General features: G+C 40.1%; 1 protein-coding gene and 1 long non-coding RNA gene across 7 annotated transcripts in view; one reads left to right on the top strand and one right to left on the bottom strand.

The window, feature by feature from the left end:
• Positions 1–1,812: 1,812 nt before the first annotated feature.
• Positions 1,813–26,456, bottom strand: part of LOC137465601 (spindlin-Z-like) — a 122,224-nt gene continuing 97,580 nt past the window's right edge. For 4 of the 6 annotated variants that reach the window (XM_068177673.1, XM_068177671.1, XM_068177670.1 and 1 more), the window contains 4 exons: positions 12,350–12,577; positions 8,632–8,885; positions 7,403–7,636; positions 1,813–5,570 (listed from right to left, as the gene is read on the bottom strand). In XM_068177673.1, the coding sequence (XP_068033774.1) occupies positions 5,371–5,570; positions 7,403–7,636; positions 8,632–8,885; positions 12,350–12,477 (816 nt within the window). In that variant the 5' untranslated portion in view covers positions 12,478–12,577 and the 3' untranslated portion in view covers positions 1,813–5,370. The remainder of the gene's footprint in view (positions 5,571–7,402; positions 7,637–8,631; positions 8,886–12,349; positions 12,578–26,456) is intronic. The other 2 variants (XM_068177676.1, XM_068177675.1) reach the window with 1 other exon arrangement.
• LOC137465604 (uncharacterized) overlaps positions 24,562–26,456 on the top strand; it is a 93,880-nt gene continuing 91,985 nt past the window's right edge. The window contains exon 1 of the long non-coding RNA XR_010994718.1: positions 24,562–24,910. This is a non-coding gene — a long non-coding RNA (uncharacterized lncRNA). The remainder of the gene's footprint in view (positions 24,911–26,456) is intronic.

Below are 26,456 nucleotides of genomic sequence, written 5' to 3'. Positions count from 1 at the left end.
GGCTTTTCGCAAATATTAAATGGAATACTATATGTATTATGTTATATTGATTAGAAGTGCTGTATTAACATTTTGATAGTATGGTAAGTGTAGTTTTGTAGTTAAAATAGAAACCATGTATGTGTTTTTTTTTTTTAAAGAATGAAATACTCGCTTCGAGGTAACCATCACAGAACACATAAATCTTCCAGAGAAGAGGAATTTATGGTTTTCTTATCAGAAGAAGCTAATTTCTTCAGGCCTTGCTCAGACTCGAAGACGCCGTGGGGATTAGAAGAAGGAGTTGACATATTCCAGACAGAGTTTCTTATTTTAAATAGAATGTATGCATAACCATGAAGTATGTATGAATATGCAACAGTGTATGGTTTTTAAGGGTTATCCCTTTGTTCACAAAACATGCTTATCGGGCTTAAGTGCCCGAGAGCATCCGGACGTCGGTAATTCTTTGCTTTTTATTGCCTTGTAATTGTCCTAACTCTAAATTTTTATTACTCTAATTGTATTACTATTTTTATAACCATTTTATTATTATTAAACTTTTAAAATTTTAAAAACCAAGTGACTGGCGTTTTTCACATTCTGATACCTCTCGTTCACCACCCCAGGATTTTTGCTCATTCCTGCTGTTCCAGCTTGCTGCTTCCGAGAGTCCTGCTGTGGCACCAGGATCAACTGCCCCAGGGGTTTGGGAAACAAGCCTCTCTTCTATCCCTTCCCATCTTGGTCAAGCCGCCATTACCACGTGCTCCCCGAGCTCACTCCAGAGCACCTCCTGCAGCTGCGGGGGAATCATCGCACCTGCCCTGCCCACCGGGAGCCACCAGCACCCCTGCCAGCTGCGACCATCACTACACTAAATGGGAAAGTGCCTGTGGCTGAGAAGGCTGATACTGGGTTTCTGATTCTATTTGTTGCAACTGCCATAGGTATTGTTGTTTGTTTGCTTTGTTATACAGACTAGTAAAGAACTGTTATTCCTATCCCCAGACCTTTGCCTGAAAGCCCCTTAATTTCAAAATTAAGCCCCTTAATTTCAAAATTATAGTATTTTGGAGGGAAGGGGATTACATATTCCATTCCAAGGGAGCCTCCTGCCTTCCTTAGAAGACACCTGTCTTTCAGACCAGGACAGAAACACCATAGGCTATTCCTATAAGATTTTTTCCACCTATAATCAGGTTTCAGTATTCAAAATCAAGCTTGGTAATTTACCTTAAGCAACAGAAAATAATTAAGTGTTCATTGATTAGTATGAAATACTTTATGTGCCTCAAGGAAATTCACAGAACTGGGCTATTATTCTCTTCACTGCTCATCATGTCTAGTTTTGGATAAATTCTACTGTTTTTTTTTAAATTTAGTGAGTAAAATAAAATTCCAATTCTAGTTAAGCCCATTAATTCAAAGCAGTCAAATCTATGAGCTAAACACTGACAAACATTTCTAGTGTTCCCTGCTGCTTAACTACTGATTACAGTGTGAGCTAGTGTGTTCTGGAAATAAGACGCTTCCTCACAGACTTGCATAAACCCCTGAGGAGGAATTTTCCTTTTTTTGGTGAAATACAATTTAAGCATTATACTTTACCTCAGTGAAATTCCATCTTACTGACATTCATACTTACATGGGGAAAAAGAATTGACTTAGCAAGCAAACTTATTTCACAGGGGAAAGTATTATACCAGCACACATGGCCCAACTTTAAAATACTAAGCCTTTTAAAATTAAAATACTGAAGAAACTGCTTCTTTGCAGTCTGAAGTCACATCACCACATTTTGCTCATGAGAATAAAATTTAAAGTCATGAGTTGCACATAAAGGATTTATTTTAAATGTTTTAAGGATAGAGTTACATCATAATTATTAAAATTACTTACAGAATTAAGCAACAGATTTAAAATGTTCATACTTCTAAATGCAAAGAAAATAAAAATAATGAAACCAAGCTTTAAAGATGAAGTCACTACCTAATTTTAAAATGTGAACACAAAGACCTTTGAACTATACACATACCAAGAACCATCCAAATTGCACTAATGATATAAAATACAAAATGCACAACATTTTCAAGGAACCAGAAACTGTATTTTACCCTAATTATTTTTCCCTGAAGCAACGGTAATTTATTCTATTTGAAGATAAATCCTCCATTTTAAAGAATTAATTTAAAGATTATGTATACCTATTGTAATAAATAGGATTTTCCCCAAAGTATTTCAGTCTTTATGTAGTCCCACTTAGTTTAGGGTTTGGCATTCAAAAGAAAAAAATTCATTGTTTTACTTATCAATTATGATTTTATTTATTCTTGAACAGAATACATGGTCCCTTCAAATGCTGTATGACATACAACTGGAAAATTACCTTTTGTTGGAACTATGTTTGCCTCACCAGTGCATTTAATCCTATTAACAACCATTTAAACAGCACAATAAGGAAATTCACAAAAAACTGAACACAAAAACAGAACAAACCCCAAACCTAAACGTTATAACATGCAACTTCCATTTGTTACATTGAATGTTCTAACCTTCTAAGCATGCAAAAAAGGATGGTCTGCATTTAAGGTGGGTTTTTTTTTTCCTTTTTAAGAGTTTTCCATGGCAGCTTGACATCATGCACATACAATATACAACAATGCTACAGCAGGTAAATGAGAGGCCAATGATTTTTATACAAAGATCCATGGCTTGTGTGGTAAATGAGAGGCCAATGATTTTTATACAAAGATCCATGGCTTGTGTCATCACAAGACCTATGATAAATTTGGAAAGTAATGTTGAACCCCTAGAACAAGGGACCAACATGTAGTTACTAGGGTAATGCAAGCACTGCATGCAGATCTGAAACATGAGCCTAAAGTAAGCCCAAAACAGATGGCAGGGAGTGGAATAAGTCTCAAGTCCCAAAAAGGTGGTTTGAGCTATTAAAAAAACCAACCACAAAACCAAAACTACCCCTCCACACAAACCTTAAGAAAAAAAAGATGAAAAGAAAAAAACCCATGCAACAGACAATGGGGACATCTAAAAACAACCATAAAATTTGACAGTATATACTGTATAGATTATATTCTAATTAGCAAAATATGTGGTGTATTAGAGTGGCTTACATAAAACTTCACAAATGCAAGCCAAATGCTAAAAATGTTCCAGTAGAGCTAAACCTCAAATATTTCAAAACAAACCTTGTTGTTACATCCTTAGACGCAAAGCCCAAAATTCATTGTACTAAGTTATTAGTGTAATTTGTGTGTAATCAATACACTCATTCTTGTGCCACAAATATCAACTTGGGCTCATGGAGCCAGGCTCAGCTTTGAGATTTACATGCAGGACTCTTAAGAGTCAATAGGAAGCACATAACAGATCTGCAGGATGAAAGCACTGTGTTGCAAATCTGCTCATTTTGTTCAAAACACAATGAAAATTTAGTGACTCAGATACTTGGTGCTTAAAGACTGGATTGAGAAGTTGTGAACTGAAAGACAATAGCCTGCCTTTGGTTGCCCATGATGAAATACAGGACATAATGCAATATAGTAGCAAGGGACAAAGAATTGATACCATATTTATACAGTATTACCATTATAACAGCATAATGAGGCACAAGCCTTAAGGCTAAAGTATGAAATCAGGCAAAAAAAAAAAGGACAGAAAAGGACTTAAGCCACTGTCTTTGCTATTAAGAATACCCACAATAGAGGTCAGACTCCTGATCTCTGATTAGCAGTATCTCTCCTGCATCCTTCCACTAACATCATAAGGTTGGATATCTATGTATTCCTTTTTTCCATCAATAGTGTTGACTGTATTCACATTCTTCACATACTGCATTTCTGTAAAGCAGTGGTTTGAAGCCTGTAGAGCTCTGCCTCACCATGAAAATTTTGTTGCTGTGATGATCCTCATTACAATTATGATGCTTTTAAAAGTTGCTACTCTTAAAATAACCCAAATACCCTAACCTTGATTTACAACTATCTTGCAAGATTAAAACTGTGAAAGGATTCTGCTGTTGTGGGCTGTTATTTGCATCCACAATCTAATGCAGATGACTGAACCACTGAGACAGCCTATAGCTCCCATTAGATAGTACACCACTGGCATGCATAACTCTAGTGTTCACCGAATGAAATTCATGTTAATGGCATACCTCAAAGCAAGTACACCACAAAAGGCAACAGCAGGTTTAAACTGTAGATTTGTCTGGACACTCCTTACGTGGAAAAGCCAAAAATAGAATGCATTGAAATTATGCCTTCTTGAACCAAAATGGTTAAAAACAATAGCAAATCCCAGCACAAAACAAAGCAAAGGAATACAGCAGACTGAGGAGAAGGCAACAAATGCTTGTCCTTCTCTAAAGGAGGTCCTCAGTGTAAAAGGACCTCCCTCCCACATAAACTTGTATTTACTGTGTAAAAGATTAACTAATACTAGGTTTCTAAGTCCACACACAAACATCCAAGTTGCTAGGTTCTGATATTAAATGAGAGACTACTGATTGCCAGTGTGTAGTCCAAAGTCTGCTTAAGTAGCATTATATACTGTTAAACATGTGGCACCAAGCACTTGTATTCTGCTACGAAATGTATATAACAAAACAGAACACAACATTTAGGATTAATGGCAGCTTTGTTGTGTATATTTTACTGGTTCCTACAATTTGTAAATACAGGCCCTTAACCTTCATTTTCTAATTAACTGGATATACAGATTAAATATATTTTTATAGTTTAAAGCCTTTTCACTGAAAGGTGCATAAGTCAAACACTTGATATCCTACTGCCTTGTGACTAGTAAAAAACACTAAAGTATTTAACAACTTAATTTGAAACAAAGAGTAGAAACACAGTAAATTGATGTTACATGGGTTAGACACTCCTTACTGATGCACAAACTGTTTAAATCTTTCAGAAAAGTCACCTCTGTCCCAACCCAGAAAACAAGGACTGCCAGTAGCCAAGAAATTAATGTTGCAAAAGAAGGCATATGGAAAATAGCAAACTACACTTGCATGTGGCAGTTGAACAGGTGATGCAAGGTTGAAGAAAAAGTTAATCTAAGAAAAAATCTAGATTACAATACTAGATTGACTTCACACAGCTTGAATTTGCAACTGTTCTTTGCTTTTAACTCCCTACCACCCAAATGTAGTGATTTCCTTCAAGAAAAGGAGCTCTCTTACACGAGATATGTCATATTCACATAAATTTGTATTATTCAGAACAAAACAGTTGCCGGCAGAGATTGTGGGTTCACAGGGACATTTAAATTTTCATTCAACTGAAAACCAGTCAAGTCTGTGTCTACAAATTTTACATTTAATAGTTCCACAAATTTGGCAGAAGTTCATGATGATGTCTAGGATGTCTTCACCAAATCATAGACATAAATATGGAAATCATCATCAAACTTGATGAAATAGACAGACGGTTTGGCTTCAACTTGATGAATGACCATGCCAGTCCGTTTTGAGCCATCTTCTTTGGCATATTCCACTTGTTTGCCTACCAGGCTGTCTACAACTTCACCTGGTTCTCGTTCTGCAGGAGGTGAATCATCTGTAATATGAAAATACATTGTACTTTGGTAGACATTTATGGATTTTTTCCGATATACAAAACTGCAGACTTCTCTATATGTTAAGAAAGTCACAAATTCAAAATGCAAAGTATGTCTACAGTTGTTTAGACAAGTGCCTATTGCCATGCTTCTAGAGTAGTCACAGATTTTATTTTTTAAGTAATATCGTCGTCACTTTTATGAATTAAAAATTAGCACGTCAATTGGTTAGAAAAATAAATCTTTTGACATGAAGGTTTACACACCAATTACAAAGAATGTTTGTAGATAATTGAATTTGAGCTCCCAGCAGAACAAGGCACTAAGTATATTTAACAGAAAGGCAGGTATACTAGAACTCATTATCCAAAATGTCAATGCAAATATGTCATTGCAACAAAACCACATCTTCCAAACTGAGTGCAACCTCCTTAATCAATAATGCTGTAGAAAGGAGCTTTCAATTTTACACTAGAATGGATACTGTTGAGAAGTTTAATCTTATTATTTGTTTTTCAAGCAAAATCTACCCAGAAGTATCCTTAAATACACAATTTACATTGTCTGTAAAGGATCCAAATTCAGGGAAGGTAGCTCATAGTTTGGAGTGTCTTAGAAACAGAGGTAAGGAATCATAGAATATCCTGATCTGGAAGGGACCCACAATAGATAGGAAAAAAGAACACATTAAAAACTTAATTCTTAAATATGAAAAGCATGAGTCTTTTAACTTATTTTTGTAAGAAAGAAGAAAGCAAAGCAGAATTTAAAAAGTAATTGCAAGGTATTTCAGAGTGCCAACTCTGAAAGAGCTTGCTTTGGTTTTTATATGATCAAAATCAGTTTATCCAGTAACATTTGTGGTTCTCTCTCAGGCCACAGATAAGTTGCTTTTTGTTAGGCTGGAAAAAATCTAAAACCATAGGATTACTACAGAGGTTATGCAAATAAGTGCCACTTGTTTACTCAGCCAGTGCTAGATCTGAAGGAAGACAGTCTGAGAAACTCAATTAATTAATTTAAAATAATATTTATGTAGTGCATTGCATAATTACTGTTTGGCTATCAAATTAATAATTTACTTTAAAGTCAAAATTGCCTTTCTGTCGGAGAAGCACTTTTGAGACACAAGACAGAAGTGAGAGCACAATATTATCGACAAACTTTTGGGTTTTTTTTTTTGCTGAAATCCCTTGAACAACACTGATTCTGCAAAAAATATTTATAGGAAAAAAGCCAATAACTTTCACTTGAAAAAAGAAAGAAAAAATATTCCTCCTAACCTATTGAATTTTTTCCCCTGTTTATATGTTTAAACATGTGAGAGAAAATGAATTTTGAAAATATTAGTGCTTCTTTCCTCCAAGAAACTATTCAAAAACTTTCCAAACTGATGATGCTTACCCAAACTAAATTAACCTATTTTAGTTAGCCCCAAAACATTATTTTTATAACAACTGCTTCAAAAATAGAACTCCTTGATTTGTGACACTTCTATAAGAAAATAACAATGGAAAGATTCTAGTTTGTCCCTGTGAAAAAAAACTAAGTGTAATCTCTTCATAACAGTATGCATATCTTTATAAAAATTAGAAATTATAACAGAAAATGATTTTACAGTATTTATTGCATATTTCACCACTGACTCAAGGAAAATATTTCAGAAGTTGTTTAATAAAGATATTTTTTCAGTTGTGCTGCAACCTTTGCTAGTTTTGATACTTAAAAAGATACTTGTTTCTCAACTCTCTTTTCCATACATAACCCATAAGCTGTATAATAATACAGAGAGATGCCACTTTTCAGAAGAAAAAGCAACCAGTCTACTTACTGGAATCGGGCATAATGCGAAGGTCACCTTCTTTATAGTCATCTAAGAGTTGGTACATATACAACACAGGATCTTTCTCGTAGGTAATATAAAACCATGTGTTCATAATAGGAGCTCGAGCCAAGACCATCCCCCTCCATTCATCTTTTGAGCCATCCTCTGTCTCAAACATATGTTCCACAGCTTTGCCAATCATTGTGTCTGCCAGGTGGGCATCACTAATTCGAGATGAAGCTGAAATGGTAGCAGTTCAATAGTATGTCCATTCAAAAAGTACAGAAATAAATCTTTACAAAAATAATCTTTATCCAGATTCATGAATAAATTAATTTGAAAGTTAGTCAATTCACATAAAAAACAAATAATGCCCATTTCAGAGAGTTGAAAACCAAAGAACAGCAGAACTCGAAGAATTAATTTAACATGTTAACACTGTTTAATGACATTTTCCATCATTGCACTCCCCCCAATCAAACTATCATAATGCAAGGTAAAGCCACAGCAAGGAATAGCATCTGTATTTTAAATATTTATACTGAAGGGGAGGAGGAGGAGAGGAAGAGAAGCTAAATCACAGAGCAGCTGTATGAAGTTATTAATGAAGGTGTTAGGTTTGGTTCCCCCTAACCCCATTCTAGAGACTGCTACTGCTTTCTTTGCAGTCAGGAAACCCAAGAATTGATTCCATTCAGAAAAAAAAAACCATTATTAGGTCAAACCTTGAACTTTACAGTTTGGAAACACCTGCAGTTTAACAATTCTGTGCTAATTATAAGAAACAATAAAGCCTTGTTACTAGTTAAGTTACTAGTTACTAAGTTATTTCACTTAGAAAATGCTTTTTTTCCCTCCACTTGTATTAATACCTATTGAAAGCACATTAAAAAAACCCCAACCAAACACATAATTAATGTCAAACACATGCAAGATAGCATAGTCAGGACATTTCTCAGTTGACTCAGAGTTTAAATTTTAATAGAAATATTGACACTACATGTACATAAGCTCGTTAGGGATAAGACTCTCAAAAAGAAAACCCACAGAATTTTCTACATACAATTTAAAGACAAGAGACAGCACTAATCTCTCTGCTATCATCAAAACCTTGTGAACTAAAAAAAAATAAAAATTGAACAGAGCATTTACATTATCTGCCATGTACTGAAAAGTAATTTAATAAAATTTAAATGTTCTGACAACATATGCACATATAGGAAAAAACCTCTTACCAACTCTGTCTGGAAGGACTTCAAGTGCTGAAACTCTTTCGTCTTTGTGCAGTTCTAGTCCATACACACAATCAAATCCATCATACTTTATAAGATAGAGGGAGGGATTTACAGGAACTTGATCAAGAACTGTGCCTTTCCATTGTGTTACAGGTCCGCTCCCTTCTCTCCAGCCATGCTGTATTCTGCAGCCTACAATGTTTCTTCGTGGCTGAGAAATAGGTTTGCTTGGTCCAACATTGTTTCTATGCTTTCTGTACACAGATACAAACATAACATTAAACAAGTACATACTCAAAATTCTACTCTGGACAAGAGCTGCATGCTTTAAGAAGGCAATATATTATTATATATTAATTTAAGATACATTAATTTATACAGCTTAGTGTACCTTATTCAAATTAGGGTATAAAGAATACTACATTGCTCTGGAAAAAGAAAAAAACCCACACTGAATAGTGGAATACTTTCAATATTTTGTATAAGTTGCTTTCTCAATAGTAGTTTCTAAAACTAGTTTGCTTAAGCCAAAAGAACTATTTTAGGCATTGCTACACAGAACATCAAAAGTAAAACTTGCTTGTTAAAGCCCTAAATCAACTCTGAAAGAACAATGTCACCTAATAGTATATACTTTTGCTACCTTGTTGCTTTCCGCAGAATGGTAAACATAATTCCCTCACCTCAGTAGGAAGAATCTAGTGGAAACATTAGTGGTGGTTGATTAAAATTCTTCAGAGCATTTGTTTTCCCTAACTTGTCTTGTCACCTGAAGGAAATTTCACTTCCCTCTGCACTTACAGGTATCTTTGACTTCAAGTATTTTTAAAGGCACATGGTAGCAACAACATTTTCAAACATTCCTTTTTAGTACAACACAAGAAAAATTATATGCAAAGGTCACAGCAAGAGAAGTGATACTCTTTAAAGCAGATATTAGATTAAATATACTTTTTACCCTTCCTCATTTTTGTAATCTAACTTGCACAGGAAGATACCTTCCAGTGAATGGCAGTTTCTTTGATAAACAGTCATGTAAGCTATTTGACAGTTTCAACCCACTAAAACAGTGTTGCACAAGTTTTATTCTATTGAGTTAAATAAACCCAAACAGTAACTTGACATTTGTGAATACAACATGAAGAAACATGAACATTACATCATCACATTGGTGATAAATATATATATTATCTTTATTTTAGCATGTTACAATATGCATATTCATTTCTAGAGTGATACTTAGTGGGTTGCCTGATTAAAATTCCTCACAAATGTTAGCTAATTCCAAAATAAATTTTTTAATTAATTACCAGTTATAGTACTCTTCATTTAAATGGCAATATGCACATTAGAAGAATGCTTAAAAGCAACATCTAAAAAAAGAAAAATCAGTTGCAGAAAACAACATCCATCCTTAGATTAGTGACAGTGACCAAAGTAAAATGTCTCTAGGAACAATGAAAGCTCAAAGAACAACCCATGTATGCTAGAGATCCAAAAGACACAAATAGCAATCTTATCAATGAAGTCTCATAATGAGTCTTAAAAACCAATAAAAACAGGATATAAAATTACTAATGCTGAAGATGTAATCCTAACTCTATTAAAAACAAGATGCATAATTCCTTCAACAGCTTGTCCCACCTCAAGACTTTCATTCTTCATTAAAGTCTTAGCAGAGTTCCACAGTATCTTTTGTCAAATTTAACTTCTGTGATGATTTAACCTGATTAAGGAGGTCAGTCTGCATTCACAATTTATCTTGTCAAAGTTAGTATTATAGAAATGCTAATCTCTTCCAGTTAAGAGGAACTCCTCTGCAGAGTTGGTTCTAATTTTCCACAGAAACTTGAACATATGTTCAAATACTCATTCCTGCTCAAGTCTTACTTTAAAAAAATTATAATAGTCTCTGAAAAGTTTTATTCTGAATAAATGAGATGAGAGATCTGGTTCTTGGGCACAATGAAAATTACTTTATTTTGCATGAAATTAATCTATTGAATTTTAATGAATCGCAATTCCATTATTCCATTTTAAGGCATCCTCACAGAATAAAACCAACTGCTACTGAAGCTAAAAAGGTAAAGTTGAAAAAGGTAAAATAATATTGTTCATGTTTAACCACACAGTTAATTTCACTTTCTGCTTATAAATCATAACATTTAAATTCGCACAATCAAGTGAAAAGCTTCAGTCACTTAAAAAAAATATGGCAAAAAAAGCTACACAATACAGTCCAAATTGGTCACTACCTTTTAAAACACCTTGGAGAGAGCAAAAAGCGTCATAAATGCAATTACAAATCAAGGAGCAGCTAGGTATACTTGCAGCTCAAGTTTTCCTTTGTTTGAAGGCTGGTACTACTGGACAGCCACACATTGTCATTTGTATCGCTATTTGTTATAGCAGGAAATATGATTTTCAAACAAATAAATTGCCAAAGAAGAACTAATTTTGCTTGCTACTGAACATGTCATAAGAAAGAAAACAGATTTCTAACTGACTACAAACAACAGAATCATAGAATGATCAGCCTTTAAAGATCATTTACATTCAATTCTTCTACCCCCTGCTATGGACATCCTTCATTAAATCAGGTTGCTCAAAGCCCCATCCAAACTGACCATGAACACTTTTCAATGATGGGGAATCCACAGCTCCTCTGGGCAACCTGTTCCAGTGCATCACAACTCTCATCACATCATCACAAGAAATTTCTTCCTTATGTCAAATCTAAACCTACTCTCAGTTTAAAACCATTGCCCTTAGTTCTGTCAATACAGACCCTGGTAAAAAATTTCTTTGTCTTTTCATAAGCCCCTTTTATATATTGAAAAGCAGCAATAAGGTCTCCCCAGAGCCTTCTCTTCTCCAGGCTGAACAACCCCAATGCTCTCAGCCTGTCATCATAGGAGAGGTGTTCCAGTCCTCTGATTTCCTTTTCATGGCCCTCCTCTGGACCCACTCCAACAGGTCCACATCTTCCTTGTACTGGGGACCTCAGAGCTGGATTCAGTACTCCACGTGGGGTCTCATTAGAGCAGAGGGGCAGAATCACCTCTCCTGTCCTGCTGGCCACACTTCTTTGATTCAGCCCAGGATACAATTGGCTTTCTGGGCCGCAAGAACACATTGCCAGCTCATATTCAATTTTTCATACACCAGTACCCCCAAATCCTTCTCTGCAGGGCTGCTCTCAATCCATTCATCCCCCAGTCTGTATTGACACTGGGGATTGCCCTGACCAAGGTGCAGTACCTTGTACTTGGCCTTGTTGAACTTTATGAGGCTCACATGGACTGAGCCTTTCAAGGTCCCTCTGGATGGCATCCATTCCCACAAGTGAATCAACTGCTCTGCTCAGCTTGGTATCATCTGTACACTTGCTGCAGGTGCACTCAATCCCACTGTTTATCAGAGAATCATAGAATTGTTTGTGTTGGAAGGGGACCTTGAAGATCATCTAGTTCCAACCCCCGATCCACAGGCAGTGACACCTTCAACTAGACCATGTACATAGCTCCATCCAACCTGGCCTTGAACACCTCCAGGGATGGGGCATCCACAACTTCTCTGGGCAAACTGTTCCATTTCTTCACCACCCTCACAGTAAAGAATTTATTCTTAATATCTAATCTAAAACTACTCTCAATTTAACCCATTCCCCCTTGTCATGTCACTACATGCTCTTGTAAATAGTCTTGTCCCATCTTACCTGCAAGTTCCCTTCAGGTACTGGAAGGCTGCAATTAGGTCACCCAAAAGCCTTCTCTTCTCCAGGCTGAATAATCCCAATTCTCCCAGCCTTTCCTTGTAGAAGAGGTGCTCCATCCCTCTAATCATCTTTGTGGCCTTGTCTAGGCTTGCTCCAACAGGTCAATATCTTTCCTGTGCTTGGGATCCCAGAGCTGGATGCAGCACTGCAGGTGGAGTCTCACAAGAGCTGAGTAGAGGGGCAGAATCACTTCCCTTGACCTACTGGCCGCACTTCTTTTGATGCAGCCCAGGATATGATTGGCTTTCTGGGCTGCCAGTGCACGTGGCCAGCTCATGTCCAGCCTCTCATCCACCAGCACTCCCAAGTCCTTGTCTGCAGGGCTGCTCTCAATCTGTTAATCCCCCAGCCTGTATTGATACTGGGGTTTGCCCTGACCCAGGTACAGCACCTTGTACTTGGTCATGTTAAACCTTATGAGATTCCCATGAGCCCCCTTCTTGAGCCTGTCTAGGTCCCTCTGGATGGCATGCCATCCTTCAGGTGTCAACAGCACTATGTTGTTGATAAACATAATGAACACTACTGGTCCCAGTATGGACCCTTAGGGGACACCACTCATTACTGGTATCTACGTGGACACTGAGCTGTTGACTTTGAATGCATCTATTAGCCAATTCCCTATCCATGTAACAGCCCATCTATCAAACCCATGTCTTTCCAATTTAGAGGAAGGACTAATTCCACAACAGATAGCATCAGTTGCTCTTCCCTTGTCCACTGATGCAGTCACCCCATCATAGAAGGCCACTAGATTAGTCAGGCATGACTTGCCCTTGCTGAAGCCATGTTGGCTGTCTCTAATCACCTCCCTGTTTTTCATAAGTTTAAATATGTCTTCCAGGAAGATGTGTTCCATGATCTTACCAGGCATAGAGGTAAGACTGACTGGTCAGTAGTTCCCTGGGAACTCTGCACTACCCTTTTCAAAAATGGGTGTGTAATAACCGTGACCAGTATACTTCCATATAAGATAATAGTCAACTTTCTCAAACCTCTTTTTATATCAATAGTATGTTGTTTCTGTGATAAGCACAGGAACACATAAGTATGTAAATTTTGAGATGGTATAATGAGAAAATCCAAAATGTTTCCCTTCTGTTTTATTAGAATTATCCTTAAAATTTCACAAAGTTTTGTTCCTAAAGTCTGAAATAACATTTCAAAGCCTTAGACATTCAAAATTTAAGTCATTATATATCACAGCTAGTCTGTGGCTGAGCAATTAATTCGGTTACAGACAGGGACCTCAATCAATAACGTTCCATCTTAAGCTGCAGACATCTCGCTGGTCAGGAAACTGGGAGGTATTAAGAGCAGACCAATGAACATTATAGACTGGGACATTTCAAACCCCCTATATAAGGCTGGGTTCAAAGAATAAAGCTCTCTCTCTTGCCACACGGACCTTGGGTGTGTGTTGTCTCTGTCTCTGACCCACCCCTCCATGTTACAGTCACACATATATAAAACACAGAGCCAGGAAAAGCAAATAATGCCAAGTCCTGAAAACAATTCCTGATGCTTCAGTTATGCACTCGTTGTAAAAGGCCCTTCAATTCCACTAAGTTTCAGATCCTCTTATTTCAAAGAAATTATAGAATCATTTAGGTTGGAAAAGACCTTTAAGATCATTGAGTTCACCTGCAAACCTAACACTGCCAAGTCCACCACTAAACCATGTCCCTAAGCAACACATCTACATACCTTTTCAATACCTCCAAGGATGCTGACTCCAACACTTCCCTGGGTATTCTGTTCCAATGCTTGAAAACCCTTTCATTGAAGATATTTTTCCTAATATCCATTTTAAACCTTCTCTGGCTCAACTATTGCGTGTCATTTTGGAGAAAAGACCAACATCCACATCACTACAACCTCTTTTCAAGTAGCTGTAGAGAGCTATAAGGTCCCTCTGAGCCTCCTTTTCTCCAGGCTAAACAGCCCCAGTTCCCTCAGCTGCTCCCCATAAGATTTATGCTCTAGACACTTCCCCATCTTTTTTGCCCTTCCCTGGACACACTCCAACACCTCAATGTGGTTTTTGTAGTGAGGTGCCCAAAACTGAACACAGTGCTCAAGGTGCAGCATCACCAGTGCAGAGTACAAGGGGACAATCACTTCCCTAGTCCTGCTGGCAACACTATTGCTGATATAAGCTAGGATGCCATTGGCTTTCTTGTCCACCTGGGCACACGCTGGCTCATGTTCAGCTGACTGTCAACCAACCCTCCCACATCCTTTTCTGCCAGGCATCATTTCAGACACTCTTCCCCTAACCTGTAGTGGTGCATGGAGTTTGTTGGGACCTAAGTGCAGAACCCAACACTTGGCCTTGTTGAACCTCAAACAACTGGCCTTGACCCATTGATCCAATCTGTCCAGATACCACTGTAGAGAGTTGTTACAGTGATTGACAAGGGTGTTGGCCAACCAAATATCTCCCAATGCTGCAGCCACCTCACTGGCCAGGACCTGAAGGGGCGTGGAATTCAAACCAATGAGAACATCCAGACTGGGTCTTTCAAATGCCATATATAAAGGAGGGGTTGGAAAAGAAAATCTCTCTGTGCCACACGAACATCGGGGTGAGTGGTCTCTGTCTCCTGCGCCCCTCACCATCCCCCTCCACATGATCTAACATAGAGTCTTTCTACCATCTGGCAGATCAACACTCCCAGTCAACTTGGTGACACCTGTAAACTTGGTGAGCATACACTTGATCCCCTCATCCAGATCATTGATAAAGATATTAAACAGGACTGGATCCAATACTGAGCCCTGTGGATGATGTCAAATTGGGTTTTGCCTTTTTTTCTTTTATATATTTTCTATATTCTTTACATGTATATTTGTAGCTCTGTAGCCTATCATAGTATTTGTAGCTATCATTTTACCTACTCTATTAGACAGAAGGACAAAATAAATTCCCCAGTGCCTCCAAGCTGGGGGTCCAAGGTTAGATTCTGTGGGAAGTCAAGGTTGAAACTAGCTCTCTGAGACACATTTTCATAAACAAAGCTTAGTTACTATCTAAAAGAGGGGGAATTCAAAGGGGGTTGAATGGGGGGAGCATTACCTCACCACTTATGTCTCTAATTGGGGATTTTTGTCATTTATGGTAATTTGCTAAACATATAAAAATACAATAGAAATAGAGCTAGAAATACAGCTAGAAAGCTGAGCTGGGAGCACTGTTCAGCTCATGACAGAAGTGGATATGTTAGCATTAGTAGGCCGCGAGCCTTGGTAACAGAAAGCAGAACCCTGAAGAAGGAATGCAAAAGTTAATGATGTTCTTGGTACAATGTACTTGGTAAGCAGAAATTATGTAAAATTGCACATACCTGTGCTAGTGTGTATGAGGCTTTGAATTAAGCAATGTTACCTAGTTACATAAATGTTATAGTTGTGCTATTTTTAGTTACAACTGAAAAGGTATATAAACTCAGCTGTGTGTATCAATAAATGGCTTCATGTATGCAAACCATGAAGACCCTGTCTCTTTATTAATTGCCATCAAATGGTGCCCTTGTGGTGAGGAAGCAATGATCATCTAGCTGAGCGACTGACTACGAGCCCTGCAGAATGAAGTGCTGCTGTGAGGAAGCAGGAAAGCCGGCAGGAAACGAACCCTTCTGGGATAAAGTAGGTGAGGTATCCCTCCAGGATATAGGAGGTTAACTGCTGCAGGGGACAATGGGTCAGGGGATGTCTGCCTAGGAAAGAGACGTTTTTGAACTTATGTCTAAGCTGTTGCAACAGCATGGCAAAACTGTGCCCTCACATGACTTAAAAGTCCTATTATGATGGGCAGCAGCTGAGATACCAGGAGTCACAGAATCTACAGTCTTTGTGACAGATTTGTGGGACAAAGCGCGAATTAAGCTATGGGATTCTGCTACCAAGGGAAATAAAGAGGCTGCAGAAATGCTGCCCTCCTGGTGGGTGATTTTTGAGGTCTTAAAGGCCCAAGAAAAGTCCCAGGCTAAAGGGAATGCCTGCCCTCCCTCTACAGCAGAAGCTCAATGTTCTTTAAAATCTTAAGAGACTGCTGCTAAAGTCAAACAGATTGCCGTTCCACCCCCTCCCCTCCCCCCCCCCCCCCTTTACGGTGGAGTCTCAGAATTCCTTACATTCTGAAGAGACTGTGTCTCTCCCTCCACAGCAAACAAACATGACCCACAGCCCCGGTAACCCCCCTTACTAGACGAGGGAAAGGGAGGGGAGCCCTTTGCACTCTGTAGGGGGTTTCGCTGCTGGCTACTGCCCAGAGAACAGCGAGGAAAACAAAGAAGAGGACCGCTTTGATCCCAGGCCCATCGATCCTGACAAAGAACCTGATTTCTATCCCCCTAACACTCATGACAACTAGGTCTGTTTAAAACAGCAAGCATTAAGGGAGGGGGAATTTGACATTGCTGAAAGAATTGTGGCACCGGTAGTATATTTGGGACCCTGAAAGCAAATTGCCCATTGGGAACAGCTGTCTTTCCCAAAAATAAAAGAGCTCCGACGGGCAGCTACCGAGCACGGCATCAGTTCACTACGTTTTGTAAACATGCTAGATTCTGTGTTTGCTGCTCATGTAATGACCCCGCACAATTTAAAAACTCTTGCTCGGCTACTGCTATGCCTCATTCAATACAGCTTATGGGAAAAGGAGTGGGAGAAGGGTCTGCAAAACCTTCTTATAACTTATGTGGGTCATGCTAATCAGACCCTGGTGGGCCTCACAATCAGACAGCTTATGAGAATGGCACCATACACAGATCCGGACGCCCAGTTGCAAGACTACCCAAGGGAAGCCCTTGATGGAGTCTGGGATGCAGCTTGCCAAACCTTTCTTAAGGTCCCCAATGCAAAAACACCTCAGGAACAGACACGCAGGGAAATAAGATCCATTGAACAATACAGTCCAAATTGTAATGATGAAGTTTATATCTGGAACAAGGCTCGGAGAATTGCAGTAGCAATTTTCTCACCCCAAGCAGCATCAGGGGTGGCCTTGACGCAATTGGACCACATGGCATGTTGGTTGAGCAAACATACTCATGCCATTTCCTCTGCACTGAGTGACATGTTAACAGACATCGACAGTGCAAGACAAGCAACACTTCAGAACTGGGCGGCAATTGATTATTTGCTGCTGTCGCATGGGCACGGGTGTGAAGAATTTGAGGGAATGTGCTGCATGAACTTGTCCAATCACTCGAAATTTATCCATGAAAATATAAAACAAATGCAAAACAGCATCAGCAAATTGCAAAAAGTTACAGGATCCTGGTGGGATGATTTCATCAACTTTTTTAGTCTCTCACCGTTGTGGAGGGAGCTTTTGAAAATAGCATTTTATATTCTGATAGGATTTCTAGTTCTTCTGCTTGTTCTGCCGTGCATTTTTTCTATGCATTCGGTGGGTCATGGACAAAATGGCAAGGCAGGTTTTCTTGGTGCAAACAGGAGGGGGAGATGTCGGAACCCAGAATGTCCCTTGGACATTCTTGGTTGTTCCGGGCCCAGGTCAAAAGCATTTGAGACCCTGGAATGCAGCCACAGACCCTTGTGGCTTTGAACCTGATCCATGGAACAATTTACCAACCTTGCAGGAAGAACAAGAAATCACAAAAGTTTAGATATTATAGTAGAAGTAGTCACAAAGTGAAAGGAAGAATTTTTGAGTGCTGTACAGGGGGGTTTTAGGCCTTGTACAGAGGGGTCTGAGTTTTGTACATGGGGGTCAGAAGTTCTAAGATGGAGGGATTTGGGTGTGCCCTGTCCTCTTTCTTTCTTCTTCCTAACCTCCATGTTCTTGGTGATGTTGGCACTCACAGATTGGTTTAGAGTAGAAAGTCACTATTCAATATAGGTGATAGGCATTGGGGAAAAACCATAAATATTTAATACATCATGTATGATATAAAAGAAGGCATCAGCCCCCTGGGTGTCGGAGTGTGCCTTTGCCTGACTGCTGAACGGACTGCAGCAGTTCAGGAAGAAAATCTTTTAGATAACATACAATAAACTACCTTGAGACCGGACGACTGAAGACTACTAAGTCTTTCTTTGGAGGCACGGGTTGGAGGAGAGACTTTTCCACCTTTCCGGACCACCCCAATCAGGGAGTGAGCGCAGACAGAAAGCGTTCACAACCATTGTCCAGGGGCCTAAAGAGCCCTACAAGCAGTTTATTGACCGCCTTAAGAAAGCACTTTAATGCCAAATTGATAATTCTGACGCCTGTGAAATTTTGCTTGTAAAACTTGCTGTTGAAAATGTAAACACAGACTGTAAAAAACTGCTTAAGTCCCTGCCTAACCAAGAACCAGCTCTTATTGAAATGGCTGAAGCGTGCAACTGTATTGGGACAGTAGAACATCAGTATGAAGCCATGGCCACAGCTTTTGCAGCCATCAAAGGTCCCTCTGGAATTCTGGGAGTCTGTTTCAGCTGTGGCAAACCTGGCCAACTTAAAAAAGACTGCTTTGCTCAGAAAGGAGCTAAGTCAAAAACCCCTGATGTATGTCCACGGTGTCATCAGGGTCATCATTTTGCTAACCAATGTTACTCTAAGTATGATTTCGAAGGTCACCCGATCCAGGAAAACTGGAACTGCAGCATGGGCAGGCACCACGCTCCTACACAAATATCTCAGCCGCCACCGCAGATGCTGTCACTGCAGATGCCAACTCTGCAGATGCATCCACCAAGGACACCCAGCAGAGGATCGCCTCAAGTCTTCACTCAGCAACTGCAGGCACTGCCGGGCTGGACCTGGCAACCTCAATCACAGTAACAGCTTGATTCTTCTGTTCATTTACTCTCTTCAGGAATTTTTGGCCCACCAGCACCCCAGAAAAGTGCTTTGCTGGTGGGGAGGTCTTCAACTACCCTTTGAGGACTTTTTGTCCTCCCAGGAGTTATAGACTCAGACTCTGTTGGGGAAATTAAAATCATGGCTTGGACCCCCTTTCCACCCTGTACTGTCCCTCAAGGTACACATATCTCACAATTGATTCCCTTTTCACACAATTTGTCATCCCCTGTAAAAGAATGCAAAACAAGGGTGGGAGGATTTGGTTCTAGGGGAACCCCACAAATACTGTGGGCACAAACAATTTCTGACGAACGTCCCATTTGCAAATGTACCCTGACATTACAGGGGGAGCAGATAACACTCACTGGTATTTTAGCTACCGGAGCCGATGTCACTGTTATCTCTCAAGCCAAGTGGCTCCCCACATAGCCCCTCACAGAGATACCCCAAGCCCTCACTGGGACTGGGAGGAGCAGTCGCAGTTATCAAAGTCGCAATCTAACTCAGGTGACGGGACCTGAAGGTCACATAGCCTCAGTAAAACTGTTTGTTCTGCCTGTACCCATGGTATTATGGGGACGAGATGTACTTTCTCAATGGGGTCTCAAAATTCAGTCTGATTTTTAATAGGGGCCATTGTGGCACGCGACACCCTGAAATTAAGCTGGAAAACTGATACACACCTCTGGGTGGACCAGTGGTCCCTCCCACTACCTAAATTGTGTGCTCTTACTGACCTTATCCAAGAACAACTTCAGAAGGGACATATAGTCCCCTCTACCAGTCCCTGGAATTCACCTGTGTTTGTAATTAAAAAACAAACTGTCAAGTGGAAGACCTCCGCAAAATCAATGTTGCTATGGAGGACATGGGAGCACTCCGGCCAGGTTGTCCATCTCCCACCATGATCCCTCGAGATTAGCACCTGACAGTCATTGACTTAAAAGACTGTTTTTTTGACATTCCTTTGCATCCTGATGATGTTCCTGAATTTGCCTTTTCTGTCCCAAGCACCAATATGCAAGCACCCCTGCAAATGTATCACTGGGTGGTCCTTCCCCAGGGCATGAAAAACAGTCGTACTATTTGCCAGTGGTTTGTTGCGAGGGTCCTCAGCCCCAGTCGCCAAAAGATGCCTGCTGCCTTATTATATCATTACATGGATGACATTCTTATTGCAGAAGAAAAACAGGAACTTGTGGAGGAAGCCTTAGCCCTTGTTGTTGCTGCTGTAACCCAGGCAGAGCTTTGTGTTGCTTCCGAAAAAATCCAGCATCAACCCCCTTGGAAATACCTCGGCTGGTGCATTAGGACCCAGAGTATTTCTCCTCAGCCTTTACAAAGTCAAACAAACATTTGCAGTGTGCATTATGCTCAAAAGCTTTTGGGTTCAATTAATTGGGTTTGTTCCTTGCTAGGAATCTCAAATGCAGATGTGAGCCTTTTGTTTGATCTGTTAAAAGGAGAGCCAGATCTCCTGTTGCCTCAGGAGCTCACACCAGAAGCCTGCCAGGCACTGCAGCAAGTAGTTGATGCTATTTCAAATCAGCAAGTGGCCGAATGGGCCCCTGAGTTGCCTTTTTCTTTAATAATTCTGAATCTGGCTAGGCAACCCCATGCTTTGACTTTTCAGTGAGATCCTAAAGTGCCTGACCCCTTGCTGACCATAGAGTGGATTTTTCTGCCACACCAAATGTCTAAAACTATAAGCACACAACATGAGATATTTGCTTTGCTCATTGTAAAAGCTAGACAGAGACTTACCACACTTGCAGGTGTGGATTTTTGTTTGATCTGTTTGCCTATTACTACTGTCTATTTACAGTGGCTGTTGCAGTAATCTGAAGTTTTTCAAATGGCCCACACTGACTTTTCTGGACAACTTTCTACATATTCCCTGAATCACCAGCTTGTGGCAACCAGCTTTAATCTCCTAACATGACCCAAGAGAAGTGAGGTTCTGTTACAAGCTTTAACTGTTTTTACAGATGGATCTGGCTGCACCCACAAGTCGGTACTGCTTTGATGGAAAACAGATCTCAACCAATGGGATTCAGATTTCACTACTCTTTCAGGTTCTCCCCAGATTGCTTAATTGGCAGCTGTTGTGCAGGACTTCCAGCGATTTGTTACCCTTTTCCCTTTTTAACTTAATAACAGATTCTGCTTATGTTGCAGGACTTGTGGAGAGAGCTGAAGCTGCCGTACTAAAGGATGTTCCCAACAAGGAATTGTTTCAGTGGTTACAACTTGTTTTCCTTTTAGATACTAGGCAGCACCCCTATTTTGTCATGCATGTCAGGTCTCACACTACTTTACCTGGTGTTATTGCAGAAGGAAACCGGCAAGCAGATTTACTTACCCTACCTGTTCAACTGCTGGATCACTTTTCCCAGGAAAAACTCAGTCACTCTTTTTTTCACCAGAATGCTGCTGCACTCACCCGCGCCTTTGACTTTACACACCAAGCTGTTAGTATTGTGGCTGTGTGCCCAGACTGTCAAAGACACTCCTTCCCCTCCATTGCAGGAGGTGTTGACCCTAGAGTACTTGAAAGCCTTCAAATTTGGAAAACGTATGTTACCCATTTTCCCGAATTTGGCAGACTTAAGTACATTCATTCCTCTATTGATACCTTTTCGGGTGCTTTATTTGCATCCTGTCATACAGGAGAATCAGCAAAAGACATTTGCTGCCACTTTACGAGTGCCTTTGTAGTCCTGGGTATCTCCTCACAAGTCAAAACTGATAATGGCCCAGCATATATTTCTCAGAGAGTTGCAAATTTCCTTGCCCTCTGGGGGGTAACACACAAAACAGGGATTCCTCATTCCTCCACGGGCCAAGTTATAATCGAAATGGCCGTGCTTCACTGAAGCGTCTTTTGTTACAACAGAAAGGGGGAATGGGGAATGCTACCCCGGCAGAGTGATTACAGAAGGCATTGTATGTTTTTAACTTTTTAAATTGTTCCCTCATGGATCCTAACCCTCCATTTGTAAGGCATTTTGGCAAAACCCCTCAGTTAGAAGTTAAGCAGTAAGCCCTTGTCCTTATTAAGGACCCAGAAACAGGTAAAAATATGGGACCTTATCCCCTTGTCACATGGGGAAGAGGTTTTGCTTGTGTCTCCACAGAAAACGGCCCGAGGTGGATCCCAGACAAGAACGTGAGACCTATCAGAGAATCCTTGCATACCTCTCCTGAGGATCCTGATCACCCCGGCACTTCCTCCCCGGTTTTGCCCACTTCACCCTCATCTCTGCCTTCTCAGACTGCAGAGTCCCGATCCCCCAAGAGCCCGCGGCCACCCGAACCAGCTTCTATCTGACCTGAGGGGACTCATCAACCTCTCACCACTTCACAAGCTGTAGGGTTGACTTGTTCCAGAGATAGTAGAAGCTCTAATTGCAGAACAAGTCTCCCTCCAAGAAAAATGGCAGAGACGGAGTGAAAGGAGGCTTGGACTTCGATGTGAAAATAACCCTATCCCTTGTTTTATTTGCAGAGACTATTCCCACCAAGTGTGGACTTGGTGATTTTAAGTGCCGAAGAAAGTGGCATTGCGAATCAGAACACTGACTTCGGGATTGCCCACAGTGTGATCCTTTGCACTGTTCTTTTGGTGATTGTGTCATTTTAAAATTGGTTTGTGGGAAGGAGCATGGCTAGCTTCCACGTCAGTATTTTTGGGAGCCGGATCTGCCCTCTCAGGCTGGTTTTTCTGGTAGGACTCCTTCTCGATGAAGGAGAGGTAGTTGCATATACATATATAGCCCAGATTGTGATGATAACATCAAATCCTGGAACATTGGAGTCCAATTATTTGCCTCAATTTTTCCATCTATAGGCATGGCACACGCATTAAAAGCTTTAAATAACCTTGACTGATGGCTTGCAAAGCAAACTAATGCTACTAGCTCTGCTTTAACAGGCTTATTAACAGTTGTTGATAGAGTGAGACATGCCACACTGCAAAATAGATATGCGATATATTTTTTACTTTTGGCGCATGGACACGGTTGCAAGGGTTTTGAAGGCTTATGCTGCATGAATCTTTCTGACAACTCTTTGTCTATTCCTGCTAACATACAGGCCCTTCAAGACAGTGTAACCAAATTAAGAGGAGTAGATGATAGTGACTGGCTTGGACATATATGTGGGGGATGGGGGCTTACTGGCTGGCTTAAACACTTAGCTAAAACAGGAATTTATATTTTAGCCATATTATTGCTTATGATGATTTGTTTGCCATGTGTTTTGCAATGTGTTCAGAGACTGATAAATCCACAAAGAAAATTTTACTGGTGGAAAAGAAAGTGGGACATGTAGAAATACAACTAGAAAGCTGAGCTGGGACAACTCTTCAGCTCATTACAGAAGTGGATATGTTAGTATTAGTAGGCCATAAGCCTTGGCAATAGAAAGCAGAATCCTGAAGAAGGAATGCAGAAGTTAACAGTGTGCTTGGTATGATGTGCTTGGTAAGCAGCGTCATGGTTTGGAATGAGAGGAAATTCAGAGAAGTGATGCAAAGCTTTTTGTGTAACTGACAGTCTATTAAACCACTAAGAAGCTAGACACGCCTCTCTGAAACACACATGTTAAAGACAAAAAAAACCCGAGAACTCGCTCTTTCCTTTCCGATCAGTGAAGAAGTAGTGGGCCCAGGCCCCTCCCCCCGTCTCGGCCAGGCCGGGCCGGGCCATCCTGCCATAGGCCAGGCCTCTTCCCCCCTCCCCGGGCCACCCGCCGGCCCTCCCATCGGCTCCGGTCTGGACGGGCCGGGCCCCAGCAGCTACCAAACAAGAAGACAAGGGAGGCTGTGGAGCCCTAACCAGAACAAAAATAACCACAACTATAAAGACCTTACCGTCAAACCCCCTCCCCCCAGCAGAGCTGAGACCAGAGACCCTTACAACCCATACAAAAAAACAAAGACCAACCATGAGGCCAATCCTGACACAACCCAACCATAGCTCCCCACCACAAATTACCGGGGTCAGGTAGGCCCTAGGTGGGGTATTAACACTTTCAGTACTTCAATCCTCCCTCAAGTAAAAAAACCAACAAGATACAAACATATAAAAGAACAACTTAAAACATGAAAGTCAGTAAAGAAAAAGTTAGGTCCCAAATAAGAAAAAGAAAGATACCTTATTTTTAGAACTAAAATCCTCTTATAAGCTATAAAAAAACCCTCTTTTTCCTTATAACACATAAAACTATAAAGAGATAGAAGTGTTCAAATTAATATAGAATAAAAACCTCCATGTTAAAGTAAGCAAATATTAAAATAACTATAATCCCATAAAAAGTTTAAACAAAAAAAGAAAACAGAATAATCCTATACTTCCAAAAAAAAAAGAAAAATTCTATTCCCAAAAATAAAGATAATTTAAAAAAATAAATAACAGGAACTTTTACCTTTAAACAACTCATCTTTAAAACAATACCTGCTTTGGGTTGACTGTATGATGCTTTTATCCCCAATCATCTGTTCTGTTTATGCTGAATAATAAATTTTGCACCTTTAAGACTTGTTCCCGAGTGTGAAGGGGGGAGAGAAGAAGCTCACAGTTTGTTTTCAGAAACGGCACTCACTCCTCCACATTCCTGCTCCTAGACTGTGTTGTCTGCGGATGGACAGACAGCGGGACAGAGCTCTCCTTTGCTTTTAGTTAGTTTTAGCTAGCTGAGGCAAAGAAGTTCTCTGGACTGTTTTTTTTTTCCTTTTCTTTGGACCTGTTTAAAACTGCTCTGGACTGAACACCCAGAAGAGCAGCCACAGCTCGCACCTCTGGCCCAGCCGGCTGGGCCTGGGCCACGGCATTTCCAGCGCCGGAGGGACTGATAAGAGACTGAGTGAGCCGAGCTGCAACCCATGGAGGGGACTTTCTGAGTTTGTCCCTCTTTTGGAGCAGCAAGAGGTTTTATTGTTTAATATTGTTTAGGTTTTTGTGAAAAATGCATACTTTATGATTGGCTTTTTGCAAATATTACAATGAGTATTATATGTGTAATGTTAGAAAGCTATGCTGTATTAATTCTCTTAAGTAGTGTGTTAAATATATTTTTAAGTTATAACACAATGTTAAAATAGAAACTATGCTATGTAAGATACTTGTTAACTAGCTCAAGAAAGAGATGAGATAATAAAGAAACTCTTCACACAGAGATAACAGCAAAAGGGCCCATAAAGAGTTACTGCCTCCTTATTGGAAAAGACAAACATTCCTCCACCTTCTCTCCGTCTTTGTGGAACCACCAGGATTACGGGGAAGAAGTTGACAAAAACCAGAAAAGTTCTTAATTTGCAAGGGATTTATGCATCATGTATGAGATATATGAATATGCAACAGGCTATTGCTTTTAAGGGTTATTCCTTTGTTCACAAGGCATGCTTTTCGTGACTTAGTGTCCGAGAGCATCAGGACATCCATAATTCTTTGCTTTTTATTTTCTTGCAATTGTCCTAACTCTAAATTTGTATTACTCTAATTGTATTACTATTTCTATAACCATTTTATTATTATTAAACTTTTAAATTTTTAAAAACTAAGTGACTGGCGTTTTTCACAATTATGGTAGCAGAGGATGGTTTCTAACACCTCTCTGACGGTGCCTTAGGAGAATCAGGGTGAGGAAGACGCGTCCTGCCCTATTTTGGCAGCCTCGCTCTGTTCCCCTGGTGTTACCGACAGATGCAGGTTATGATCTGATGGACAAAATGAGGCAATAAAACAAAGAAAAGGGAAAGGATTCCCTAAAACCGCAGTAATTAGCCCCTAAGACTAACGTGTACATGAAGAACCAAGACCCAAGGACAAAGAATAGGTAAGTATTTGTTGGGAGGGGGTGGATAAGGGGGGGGGGGTGAATGTGTGTGAATGAGAGGCGGGCTGGTTATCCCAGACTTGCCAAGTGAGAGCGGTAGTTTCCCATACTGTGTTTCCGTCTTTTTCTCGAGAAAAGCGGCCAGAAAAGAGATGAAGCGAATGATAACAAAAGAGTGAGACAATCCCCCCCAGGGAAACTGGGACTGGGTCTCAAGGAAGGAGTGGGAGACCTTGGGAGGGGGGAATAATAGGTAAAAAGAGGGTTTTCTTGGTATAATTCACTGGGGGAAAATAAAAGGTAAAAAGACGGTTTTCCTGGCATAATCCCATTATGAAAAAGACCCAAAAAAACCCCCCATAAAATGTGTGGGAGGGGGCCCCCTAAAAATTC

Source organism: Anomalospiza imberbis (genome assembly GCF_031753505.1).
Source record: "Anomalospiza imberbis isolate Cuckoo-Finch-1a 21T00152 chromosome W unlocalized genomic scaffold, ASM3175350v1 scaffold_31, whole genome shotgun sequence".
Classification (NCBI taxonomy): Eukaryota; Metazoa; Chordata; class Aves; order Passeriformes; family Viduidae; genus Anomalospiza; species Anomalospiza imberbis.
The sequence above is the reverse complement of the archived record's forward strand: the minus strand, read 5'-3'. Positions and strand labels throughout refer to the sequence as shown.